Source organism: Gracilinanus agilis, chromosome X (genome assembly GCF_016433145.1).
Source record: "Gracilinanus agilis isolate LMUSP501 chromosome X, AgileGrace, whole genome shotgun sequence".
NCBI lineage: Eukaryota > Metazoa > Chordata > Mammalia > Didelphimorphia > Didelphidae > Gracilinanus > Gracilinanus agilis.
Genome location: NC_058136.1, coordinates 50774806 through 50788363, shown reverse-complemented (window position 1 = coordinate 50788363; position 13558 = coordinate 50774806). Strand labels below are relative to the sequence as shown.

Genomic DNA, 13558 nt, shown 5'->3' with positions numbered 1-13558 from the left:
CACACGTGACAATAAGTAACAAATCAAGAATAAGGGACTGCCCTTTGGGCAGTCCAAATCAATGTAGAAACTGCCATTTGTCCATTTGAATTAGAGGTGGACCACAGGAAGTGATGAAAGACACATTCTCTTTAAGTAAGTGAGTGAACTTCCTGTGGGGGCAGTTGCCGTCTGGAACTGGAGGAAGAAGCATCTCCTGAGACCACAGACAGCTTACACTCTGTATTGTCACGTGGGTAAGTTAGGCTGGCTTCCTTGGCCTAGCTGGGCCAATTCTAAACTCTGCTAAACTCTGCCTGTCTGGCTGTTGGGCCCTGTGGCTTACAGCTTCATTTGATTAGACTTCTAACCTCCCTTTTCTCTTTATCCCTACTTTACCTACCTGATTGTAAATAAATTCTTCAACCCGATGCTGACTTGGGTCTGATTTAATTACGGAATCAACCTAATTGTTGATTCCTGGCGGCCACATAATTTTAATATATAGCTATAATAACTAAATTTTAATTCTTACAGGCAGGTGGACATACACTAGGTAAAGGTCAAAGGTTGGAGCAAAATCTATTGGGCTTCAACTGAGAAAAAGAAGGCAGGAGTTGCAATTTTGATATCTGACAAAGCCTCTTTGTATCCAGTTCTTTGATACCACACACACAAAAATTACTATAAATATTTTTGTATTTTGGGATCCCTTTCCCTTTGATCTTTTTGGGATATAGTCACTTCCTTAGATTTTTGGGTGGAGTTGAAAACTGTATGTGTTGAGATATTTATAACACTTTTGCATGGAAATGTGTTTTCTTCCTTCCATTAATCTCATGATGGCTTTATTTATAGTGCAGTTAAAAGATGGTATTAAGGGAGAAGACACTGGGCTGACTTCTCAGATTGCCCTTCATGGTAGGGAGCAGTCTTCTCACATTAAGAGCTTGGTCTTTAGCTTCAAAACCCAGGAACTCTATTTTAGCAGTTCACTCCATTTTTTTTAGCCTTTAAGAGGTAATGATTATTACCAATAGTTACAATTACATTTGTATAGTGTTTGAACAATTACAAAATGCATTCTTTGCAACAATTCTTTAAGAGGCAGAGAGTATAAACATTGTTATCCCTATTTTATGGACAAGAAATTTAAAGGTCAAAAAGCTTACGTGACTTATCAAGGATCCCTGGGCAAATTAAGTCTCGTTGATGCTCAAAAGGAGCATCAATTCATGCTCCTCAAACTCAGAATGTTTCATTCATCTTTCTAGGATCTATGCAAAGATCAGATAATCTATAAATATTTGTGGAATGGATGAATGGGTGAGATTCTCTTAAAGTAAAAGTATACAAGGAATGAGAACCAAATGGAAAAACAGCAGCAAGAAAAAAAAAATAAACACATATGCCCATATATACATAAATATGTAGTTTGGATATTTAGGTGTGGATATATGCATATACATGTGTATATACATGTTTGTATATGTGTATGTATATGTGTGTGTAGATAGATAGATAGATAGATAGATAGATAGATAGATAGAGTTTTTTTCCAAAATATTTCATTTACTTTTTTTTGGACATTTGAAGATACAGTATTTCCAAAAATACAATCTGGAAAATCATTAAATAAAATGGAAAACCATCCCAAACTTTTCCCCTGGTCATGCTATCTCTTCAGGGTCAGCGTCTCAATTCTTGCTCTTGTTTCATTACCTGAGTTCGGAGCTGCTGGAGTTCAGTTTCGAGTTCCTGTATTTTTTCCTCTCGGCGCTGAAGTTCAGCCTGGGCCTCCTGTCGTGCCGTGAACTCCTCATCAAACTGTAATAATCACTATCATCAGTGTACTCATCCACCTATGAGAGACTTAATACTAAGCTTTGAAAAAAGGTTGAGCAATGGTACATAGGAAATAATGAAGGATTTAGGGTGGCATGGGGGCAGAGGGGGAGGAAATTATTGTAAACAGATCTACTAAGAAAATAACATTGTTCAGGATGGTTTAGTTTCCTCAAAATGTAAAGTCCTCAAAAATGTTTGCTTGTGGTAATAAAATTTTTGATACTTCTTAAAAAAATGATGTGAGCTACAGTTGTAAGACATGATATGCCTGGGCAAAGAGCATGTTGTACTCTGTTAAGAGCTCAAATAAGACCAAATACAAATGATCTGTTCAATTTGGAAATTAAATGGAAAAGCATGACATCAAGTATTTTAATGTCATGAAGAGAGTTCTTCTTCAACAGAAGTCATATTCTGAGACCAGCCACACAGAGGAAGTTCAAAATAAACTAGAATATTCAACAACCATCCTTGACTGGCAAGCATTCAAGAAACAGTGTTTGAAAAGCTGATATTGAAATAGTCTATTATGGTAAGGGAATTCACTGTGTTAACAACAATGTTTATTATATACAGTGAGTAAGAGGAAGTACTCATGTAAAACTATTTCCAGGAGCCATACAAATGGATAACATAGAGGGGTATTACTCTTCTAGAATCCAATCCATAGAATTTTGAAGCTAAAAAGCATCTTAGAGAATATCTAGTCCAACAGCCTCAGGGTAGAGATGAGGAAAGTAAGGCTTGAAGGGACTGAGTGACTTGCTCAGGTCATAAAATGGTTCCTGGGAAATTCCCCTGATGCCTTAGCTGGCAGTTAGGTTCTTTTTCACCCTAGTACACCACCACCTAAAGTGATTCTTTCAAGGAAAAATTCCAGAGGTCACACCAAAAGTATTTCTACTCCAAATATTGTTCATAAGAACAGTTTATTAACCTATGAGATCTGTTTATAATCACTTCTAGAAGATATGCCTGGAAAAAACCCTGAGAGAAGTAGCATTTATCTCAAACAGTTATCATGGCATGGTGTTTGTTAAAAATGAAGCAAGCTCTAAAATTTGGGAAGAGAGCTGAGAATGTGCTCCTTCAAAACACATACTCAATGTTAGAAAGAGAAAGTCTTCTTTGTTCATCAAAAGGTGGGCAGATCTCTTACCTCTATTGCTGCACTAGGAAAAGAGAAGGTGCCACACCAACATCTGTTGCTGAAAGCCCTCTAGTGACTGAGAGCATGAAGACCTGTCTCCAAATGCCCTAACGTACTTTCACTGATACTCTTTTATTTCTGGCCTGATAACAAAAATGAGTATCTAATTTCCAAGCAAGTCACATTGTTCAATGGATGGTACTCTGCAAGCACTTTACCTTACCAGTAGAAAACTACTGGTCTCCTACATGTGTTTCTCTTTTGCTCTGGCACCAAGGGAGAAAGAGGGAAATCCACAGGATCAAGAACTATAGAAAGGTGCTCTTGGGAAAAGATCAACTGCAACCATGGCCTGCTGACTTTCGCTAATAAAAGCCTAAGCCCAGTCTCAACGATGACTATGGCCATCGGGGCTTAAGAGTGAGGTTTGCTCAAGAGCCTTTCCTACAACAAACATATGCTACGTAGTAGTTTGAAGTTTGTGAAGCAAAGAATTATTATAAAACAAATTTAAGGGCTTAACTTTATTTCCGCAAAACTGAGCTTCTCTAGTAGATAGGACTAGTAAACCATCTCTCAGCTCTCTATGGAGCTCCTTACCATGAGCAGAAGAACTGTAGGAAATCGATGAAAACTTATTTTAATCATTGCTTTTATAGCATTCATATCATTTGAGTAACTTATTTATTGCCATTTTAAATGAATAATATGATTTCTTTTATCGTTGTAATATATAATACATTGTATTGTATCATACGCTGTATTACATACATCAGTGTATTAAGAATGATGCCAAGGGAAAAGTGCAAAATGGCCATCTTATTTTATTCCTACAAAACATCAAGAGTCACTGGTTACTAGAGTGGCTAAAAAACATAATAGAGCATATGATTAAAATAAAATTTGTCCTGACCTCCTGGATTCTAAGTAAAGGTGAGAAATATACTCAATTATAAAATAATGTCATTCTAGAATTGCATAATCTTACCTTTTTGGAAAATTCCGCTGCCTTTTGTTCACTTTCTTCTACTTTAGCTTTGTCTACACATGCATCTATTAAGATTGACCAAAAGTAATTAGAAATGATGACATCACACACTTACAAGGAAAAGGCTGTATTGCTTTCACACTATCTTCAGCTAATACAAGGGAGAATCATTTTCTGTCTCCCAAGAATATAACTTCAATTTTTATAAGACAGAGAAATAAAAGGGAAAAGAATCTCACTGTGCCTGAGGTAGAACAAAAACAAGTCTATTTTTTCCCCAGGGCATAATGCTATTCTTCAAGATAGACTCATTGAGGAATGAAAATGTCCATATGAAATTCATCCAGGCCTAATTTCTAAAACACTAACAGGCAGTGGGCAGTTGTAGAGAGCAGGCCTAAAAGATAGGAAGACCTGGGCTTAAGTCCCACCTCTAACATAGACTAGCAATGGAGCTGCACAAGTCACAGCTTCTCTGGACTCTAAAAAGGTTCCTGAGATAATGAGTTACAGAGAAGGTCTCCACCTGCACTGCTTGATGGAGTTTCATGGCCTGAGAGTTCCTTGTATGAATGAAATTGCACGTCCTTTCCCTATCTCTTCTCTAGTGTTAACATAAATTGCCTACGTCGATGGGTTTTCTCTTTTCTAAGATCAGATAGACCTTCTGACCCATTTTTCAGGATTTGGTATCAGAGCAGGGGCTGTAAGTGACAAATGAAAACATAATTTATGCCCTACATGTCTGCCATAGGAAAAGAAATGAATCAGTTCTAAAGTGGTATCAATAAGCTAAAGAAGCGGATGAATATACAGTGAAACCTGATAAATTCAGGGCACAATGGGTCCAGGTGAGATTTACCTCACATTATCTCTTCAGACAAGATTTGCTAAGTTATAAGTATAAGCAAAAGGAAGAAAATATATGACATCTACTTAAGAGAGTAAGTTTTCCAATTACCTAACAAGCAAGTCAGAAGCAATGGTTTCAATATGACCAATATGCCATTAACAAATCATTCTCATTGACATAAAAGAACTCACTACCTAAGAGACTCAAAAATTCAAATTATATTGGTCACTACCATATGTAGCAGAAAGCAACAGAATCATATTAACTTAAGAGCTACAATGGACTTTTTGGATCATTCAATCCAACCCTATACAAAATGTAGAAAGCTCTCCTTTAAATGTCCCTGTCAGAAGTTCATTAGCCTCTGCTTGAATATTTACAGTGGTATGAAGCTCAGTACTCCATTCTTGAATATTTTGAACTACTTAAGAATTTTTCTCTTACATAAAAGGGATGATCACCTCCCTAAAATTTCTACCCAATAATTCATATTGTGCCCTTTGGTGAATAATCAAATTTCATCTCTTCAAAAATACTTCATATTCATATTTTTTTTCAGTAATTGAGATGGAAATACTTGTTTTTTGGCTCAAGTTGTCAGAATTTACTTTACTTTTTAAAAGGAGGATCATACATGCAATGGCAATGAATTTCTCCTTATGTCATTCCACAAACCCAAAGAAAGATTTGTTAATAGACAGCAAAAAAGGGGCTGGCATCATGTTAGAACAGAAACTAAGGGTGATCCATTTGAGTCAAATTATCATCAAAGTAAACTTGCCCCTTAAATTACATAGATATGCCTACAGCACATGGCAAGTACTAGACCCAGAATATATACTCTCTGTTCTTCCTTATGTTCATAATTAAAGTGTATTAACTCAAGCACAATAAGGAGTACAAAGTTTAGAGCAGCGGTTCCCAAACTTTTTTGGCCTACCACCCCCTTTCCAGAAAAAATATTACTTAGCCCCCTGGAAATTAATTTTTAAAATGTTAATAGTAATTAATAGGAAAAGATAAATGCACCTGTGGCCATCAGTGCCCCGCCCTGGATCGCTGCAGCACCCACCAGGGGGCGGTGGTGCCCACTTTGGGAATCATTGGTTTAGAGTAATAATGTATGACCTATTATAAACAAAGTCAGATTACTGAATCACCATCACTAGAATTGTGCTTTGAGTAGCTCTGATGACCAGCAATCATTGAATCATTGAATTGGAGAGCTGCCATCGTCAACATAAGAGAGCCTACTGCCTAAATCCACCAACTTATACATAAGGCAAGCGAAGTCCAAAATTTCAATGCCTTTCCAATATCACATAGCTAACTGGTGGGGTAGTAGATGAGGAGTGTTTGTAATGAGCTTACTACCATTGCTCATCTGTTCCTTCTGTGAGCAACTGCAAAGATTTCAAAGATATCACAGGGCACAAAAGGCAACAGAAATGATGGCCTGTTTTGCCCATGTAAGGCAGAAATAATACTACTTATACAGAATGTGGAAATAAGAACACATCGGGGAGAGGAGGTTGAAGAATCTCACTTTGAGCCATTTTTAAAGGTAAACAGATATCATTTGTAGTTATTCCTTGGTGTGGGGAATGGAGGCTCTCTCTGCCTTAAAGGTGTGTGAAATGACAAATTAATTGAGTTCAAAAGGTCAAAACAAGCCTATATCTCAATTTCCAAAATTGTACTCTAGGAATCCAACTTTAAAGTTAATTTCAGTTGAGTTCTTTTGGAGTGGTATACACATGTATAATGTCTCATTGGAACCAGAAGAATCTGAATGAATGCTTTGATAATAATAAGGCATTTACAGAAGCACCTCACAGTCTTTGGGACTGAAAATAAGTATAAAGTTTCTGAGTATTTATCAAGAAAATGTTTCCAATTTTCTACTTGTAACTTTCCCATAATCATCACAGTTAATAACCATATTCACTGAATAATCACAGGCAGGGGACCTTAGGACTCATGATTTTACAGAAGATGCAGAATTTAAAACCATTGCTTTCCTTTAAAGTGACGATGATCAGGGATTTAATTACATACCTATTAGGTGAGTAAAGTCAACATCTAATCTCTGTCGATATTTGAAGTCTGGGTCCATGCCGCTAACATGGAGCACTATCTGTGAAACACATTCTTCAATGATCTTATAATATTGTGGCCTAGTGATGAACAAAGACAAACAACCCTCATAAAAAATTTCCTCAAAAATCAGACAGAAGGAAGATGAAAGAATAAGTTGACTGTTTTTTTCTTTGAACATTCAAATTGTAAAACTCTCTATGGAGATATAAGCAAGAAGAATTAATGTCTACTTTTGAATATGGCAACTTTCTTTTCTAATCTACAGTGAGGGAATCTAATGAGACTACTCCAGAAGTTAATATTCTTGCATATGTGACTTTAACCATGGATTCTCATCCACGGAAACAACTCTTGTGGAAATGGGAACTGGCAAATTCTTGTGGAAAGTGCTGGAGCCCTTGCCTCTTCAGCAGTCACAGCTACTGAAGACCAAGAAAACCAAATTCCTTAACACTGTCATATAGTTCAACATCTAAAAGAGATTTTGTTTTATTTATGGAAATGATATCAAAGAAGAAATATTAACTATCATATGCTTTGCCTCTCCACCCTATGGACCATAGGACTGTCCCATCTTACTTGTAGTTGAAGCCTCTATTAGAATAAGAGTTCCCTGAGAGCAAAAATTCCTTTACTTTTCGATTTGCATCTCTAGCACTTAGCACAATTACTGCTTAATAAATGTACTTTCATTCCTTCATTTATTCACTTAATCATAAAATATGAGAACTGGGAAGGGTCTCAAGGTTTATCCTGTTCAACTTCTGAATTTTACAGATGGGGGAACTGAGGTTCAAAGAGATTAAGTGCTTTCAACAAGGTCATATGAATGAGTCAGGATAAGACTTGGGTCTTTGGACACCTGAGGCAGTATTTTTTCCATTACATCAGTGATTAAGAAATTAGAATGCTTTCAGTTTTATTTAATCTCTCATTTGTACATGAAAATAATAGACTCTGGACAATAATGTCTTATTTGGCTAGCATTTTTAGGAGTGCAAAAACAACATAACTAAATTTTCAAGATAAATAAGACAACTTCGCAGGGTCTCTTTTTAAAAAGTCTTTGATGATCTGAGATAAAAATTTTTCTAAAACAGATAGTGTGCTTTCTTACAAAGAAAAAGCTAAAATGAATCCTCTTTTCTTAATGATTTGGCACTATTCGTACCTTCCATTACTATTCTGGGCATTAATATAGTAACTCTCCTTCCTCGTTTGCTATAAGGCATCAATTCTGTGATCAGTTTACTTGCTTCTAATTTGATTTTAATCTGCTGATATTTGAGAGTCAGAAAATCAAGGCTATATTGAATTCAGAGTCAATAAGCTGTGAAGGAGGCCTGAGCACCTGAGCTTTGGGATCCGTATGGCAGCATTCTCTAGATTTGGAGGATGTTAAATGATACAATATTTTTAATAGTCCATAGATCCTAATGCCTCCATGTGTGAAATACTTGCATTATATTCTTTTGGAAATTTAAATGGCAATTATTACATAGATAAGAGTGAAAAATAAGACAATAATTTTTTTAAAAAAAACATATAAGTACTTCTGAAAAAAAGTGTAACAGTGTATACTATCTAGAATTTCCTAACTCATACCTAAGATATAAAAACCAATAAATGAGGAGAATTTACCAAATAAATCTCATTATCTCATTCTGTCTGTGGATGGATATTCTTTTTGTAACTGTTTCTTGCCAGGTGCTTATATCTAAGTAGGGTATATGACCTCATCCATTCTAATATCTTTAAATATGAAAGCAAAATTAAAAAGAAAATATTGCCAACATTTACTCTTACCTGACATAATAATCATTCCTGATGAGCAAGAAATGTTGTAGAATGGACAGCAAGTAATTTTCAGAAGAAGTATCCTTCAGCATGTTATAAAGAAGATGATAGACTTCATTCATATCAGTAAAAAATCAGTTAAGAAAAAAATCAAAGATCCATAATAAGAGTTTCATTGGTTGTATGGCAAGAATTTTTTTAGCCCCCTCCTTCTGAGAAAAAAACCAACAATGATGAAACCAGATTTATCATTCTACTTTTGTAAATGCTTCTTCAACTTAAATTCAATGGACTAGTTTTATAACATTTATGTAGAGTATTTTCTGAACTTAAAAGTTCAGCAACATAGTAAGAGAAAGGATTTAAGGATGTGATTTTTTAATATTAGTTCCTGAAATGAACATATGTTGGATCATCAGTATTTTTATCGAAGTACAATGTGGCCATTGCTCCCTAATCATTAGCAGTATATAATCCAATGACTTACTCTGAGAATATGGATACATGTGTTTACTGGTTTCCCTCTTCTTAAGTCTTGAGAATATGAATGACATTAGTGCTTATTGGTTTTATGCTCTTCAGTCAAAGAGCTGCTAGAATTGGATTTCCAAGGAGCCTCAATTTCTCCTGACATTTTTCATGCCACAGTTATTCAACATAAAATAACAGAAGTAGCTTTATTTTATTTAAAGAAATTCTTATTAGGTCAAAGTATAATCATTTTTTATTATTTCGATATTTTTTTTCAAGATGCAAAATAAAACAAATGAATGTTGGAGTATATTTAGTTACTAACATAGAAGCTTAGCGGTCACATACTTTCATTTACCTATATAACATAGCTTACAGATTCAATTCGCATTTACTTTAAAGATTATAAAAGAGGAAAACAACTATAAAAAGAATGCCTAAACTTCTTCGGTAAGCTCAAAAAATCTTGACAAAACTTTTCGAAAGTACTACGTGCTTAGAGTGTTACATTCGTCTAATGTGAGTTGGGTGAAAAAAGCATATAAATATGCTAATTTGGGGATATGAGCTCCTATACGAACAAAGAAAATTAAAGCTCAAATCATTTAGCGCCCTCTTTGCCTAACACTTAAAGGAAAATGGCACCAGAAACATTATTTCAACCTGGTGTCACCATGATTACAAACTAAACAAGGTTAATAAGGAAACATCAGAACTTCCTCGCTTAATTTGCTCATCATGATTCCTTGTGCATCATGTATTAAAGGGAGGGGGGGAGACACTGCCACCTAAGTAAATCCTATAACCTCATCGCAGTATGAGGCTAACACCCAGTGGATATCATATTACCCCACAGAACTATTAATTTCACATGAAATTATCGATGAATTGCAATTCCATTTGCTGACCACAGTAAACTCACACTATCCCAAACCACTAACATGTACAATTGTTACCCACTTTTATCAAGTGAATTGCATCTTATCTTTAAAGAACAAGTAAATGATTCACGGATTAGAAGTAAATTGCATTTGGGGGTCCATAGAGTACAATTTAGTCAACCAGAAAGGAACTTTACCTAAAGACATATACTCAATTTCCCCCTCAGAAGTTCCAGTTCGTTTCAACAAACACATCTTCTACTACGTACCTAAAAAAAAATTCAAATAAGAACCTTGCTATGTACGCCATAGGCCATAACGGCAAAGATTTCAGCATAGTCTGGGTTCACTGTGAGGTTTACTTGTCACCAGTACCAGAAGAAGCTCATTAAAAGCAGTCTGACACTCCCACAGCAGGAAGCCCAAATACAGGATTCCAGTGAAGCTCCACTGTACTTAAGTGAATGCAAATTGGGTTGGCAGACAAGAACATCATGTAATGAACTACAAATTTACTCATCCAAACCGCCTTCAGAAATATATCAAAAACAATTTTTGTGCTTTATCAGAAGGATATTCCATTTCTGCTCGAATGTCATTGAGGCGATGTGATAATTCATTTAAGTCGTCATCTTTGTTCTCATCAAATACTCTCAACTGGATATCAAGTTCATCATTGTCTTTTTCTTTCAGACCCTGTTATAAAAAATAAAACTCCAAAGGTAAATGAGTTTCCAGATAACATTAGGTATTTTCCTTATCCAAAGGCCAATGGACACAGAACAACCTCATTTCCTACACATAAACATGACAAGAGTATCGAATGTTTAGTCAGACATAACATTTACTAAGAGACAGTCACTGCGACTAATTTCCAGGTATGAAAATCAAAGGACTTCTTATTCTTTTACATGCGCCAGAGTTTTCCATATCCAAGGTCAAATAACTACCTGCCAGATTTATAATGGAAAGCCCTAATTCCTTTAAACTGCTTCCTAAAAACCTATATTTAATGGAATCCTTTGGACTTAGTAGCCTAATAAACGATGGTTTAAAAAGTCATGGGGTTGGAACAATCACATATGCAAATGAAAACCAACTGTATTAAGGACAAACAAATAGAAGGATATATATTCAAGCACAACTGTCCCAAGTATTTCATGGAAATTTTCATAAAGGTTTTTTTTTAATTTAAAATGACATTTTGTGATTACAAAGCAATAAAGTTATAAGATATTTTTGTCTAAATAAGAGCGCTAAAACATATTCTCCCTTTACTCCCATTTCATATTTGTTGAGAGTAATTACAACACGGTAACTTGGAGATTAATGCCATTTTTGGTTATATGTACACATATATTACAATCTTTATCAAAATAATCATAAAAAAGCTTTTGAGCATGCCACACTAGAGACTGTTGGGCTGGACAAATTTCAGCTGCAATGCCTTTAAATATGTCTCCTTTAAGTTGGAAGTTTTTGAGACTTGAATCGATTTATCACAACTGAATATGATTAAAAGTGGTAGAGCATGTGGGCTAAGGATGTTCATTTTTGCACTTGACTTTTAAAAGGAAAATGTATGGATTCTGCAGTTCAAATTAGAGAGATAAAATGAGTGGAATACATTTTGGGGAAAAAATCCTGTAATTATTCAATGGAATAAATATAAATAGAGAGTTAGTGGCTACTTTGTCACTAAAATTGAATGCAAAGGTAAAATTTTTCAAGACATTTTAACAATTTTCATAAAAATGTGACTAATTCCACTATGCTAATTTAGTTTCATTGCATGTGATAAATATTTAGCACTGCCTTTATACATATTCCATATAAAATAGAGACTAAACTAAGTTTTATTTTTAAGTTGTAATTAACTGAGAACTAATTATCCACCCTGATTTTAACAGAATTTATATTGTGATGACAGTGATAATTTGCAAAGCAAAACAATTTAAATTTGTTGAGTCAGAGATATGTGCTAACATGTTCTATTTTTGAAAACAACCTTTGTGGGTTTTCTCTAATCTGTGGGATGTTTCATATGTTATCTTATGCTGTCAGAGAACACATGCCCAAAGGTCAATGTTATGTAGGACAAGGACTTTTTTTTTTAAGTTACAACTGACATGGAGTAATTGAGGTGGAATTAGATTTTCTTATAAAGCAACAGAACTTGGGATTCGAATACCCTCCATAGTCAAAACACTTAGCAAAAATGCTAAATTTAATATTAAATTTAAATATTAATTAATTAAAACATTACTTGAATATTAAATTAAGATTAAATAGGTTCAGGGCATTAGTCACATAGCAAATATACTTAAATAAATCATGTGTTGTAAGTCTTGTAAGATACGGTGCTAAGTTCTTCAGATAATGAAGATACAGAAATTTGTACTTAATGATTAGGATATCTTCTAGAGCATAACAAGACCTCTTGGCAGAAAATGTAAATTGAATTATCCAAACTGTCTTTAAAATACATGTAAAAAATATTCATCTTGAGTTGATTTTTAAATTTGTCAGCATTGTGAGCATTCTCCGGTAACATTAGCTCTGTCTTCTTCTATAGATACAATGTGTGTGATTTTTATAATCTTAGTAAATATTCAATTCTTTTTTTAATCTTTCTTCTCCTTTCCTGCACTGTCTGCCTCCTTGACACAACTATGAAAACTAAGAACCTTCTGGTAAATGTGCATTGATCTCTAATGCAGTGCCTCGGTTTGAGACTTTTATTTGATGCTAGTTAAAAGCTGTCTTCAAACTATGGTTGAATTAATTTTAATTTGTCTCTCAAACACTAAGCTACTAAAGGAAAATTATAAAGAATACAAAGCAATAGTCATGTCAGCCTGTTTTTCTTCTACTATAGAAATTAATTCAATATATTATTAACAGGAAAAGAGAAAAGATTTTCTTTTTTAAAAATCCCAATTTCTCTTTAATATTACAATAGTTCTAATATAAAAGGAGAAGAAAGTTGCTAGAATAATAGTTGAGAGATCCTTCTGGATCTCTGGTCACACTAGTGAAAGGACTCTGGTCAAAATGTTTTTAAAAACATTCCCCCATCCAGGAAAAGGAAAAGAACTAACACATGAACATACTTTAACAATTTCATTTTAAATGTGCCTCTCAAAATCATTGTGACTTTCAAGAAGCCCAAAGTATCAAAAACCTATACAAGAACCAAAACTTTTATGACAAGCTTGAAAAAGTTTTAGCTAGTCTTAAAAGCCAAGAAAACCTATTTCTCATAAACATAACTCTCTCCCTTGCCCCAACATACCCTCCCCATCATTTCCCATATATCTTATCAGCCATGGCAAAACTGCCACAGGAGATGAGTGAATTATTTCTAAAGCTGAGACATCAAAATGTACAGGAAAGTAATTGAAGTCACATGCTGACATTCAAAAGTATCATATTATAGTACTGTATGTCATACCTCATTATCCAGTAGGAATAAGAATGAGGGTACTATA

The 13558-nt window shown here is 34.6% G+C and overlaps 1 protein-coding gene across 1 annotated transcript in view; it reads right to left on the bottom strand.

Annotated features, from left to right (window-relative positions):
- The window catches only part of DIAPH2 (diaphanous related formin 2), a 923935-nt gene that overhangs the window by 632527 nt on the left and 277850 nt on the right, over window positions 1-13558 (bottom strand). Inside the window, exons 13-17 of the mRNA XM_044682826.1 lie at window positions 10645-10763; window positions 8725-8841; window positions 6877-6995; window positions 3966-4030; window positions 1702-1806 (exon numbers count right to left, since the gene is read on the bottom strand). Coding sequence (XP_044538761.1) covers window positions 1702-1806; window positions 3966-4030; window positions 6877-6995; window positions 8725-8841; window positions 10645-10763 — 525 coding nt within the window. The remainder of the gene's footprint in view (window positions 1-1701; window positions 1807-3965; window positions 4031-6876; window positions 6996-8724; window positions 8842-10644; window positions 10764-13558) is intronic.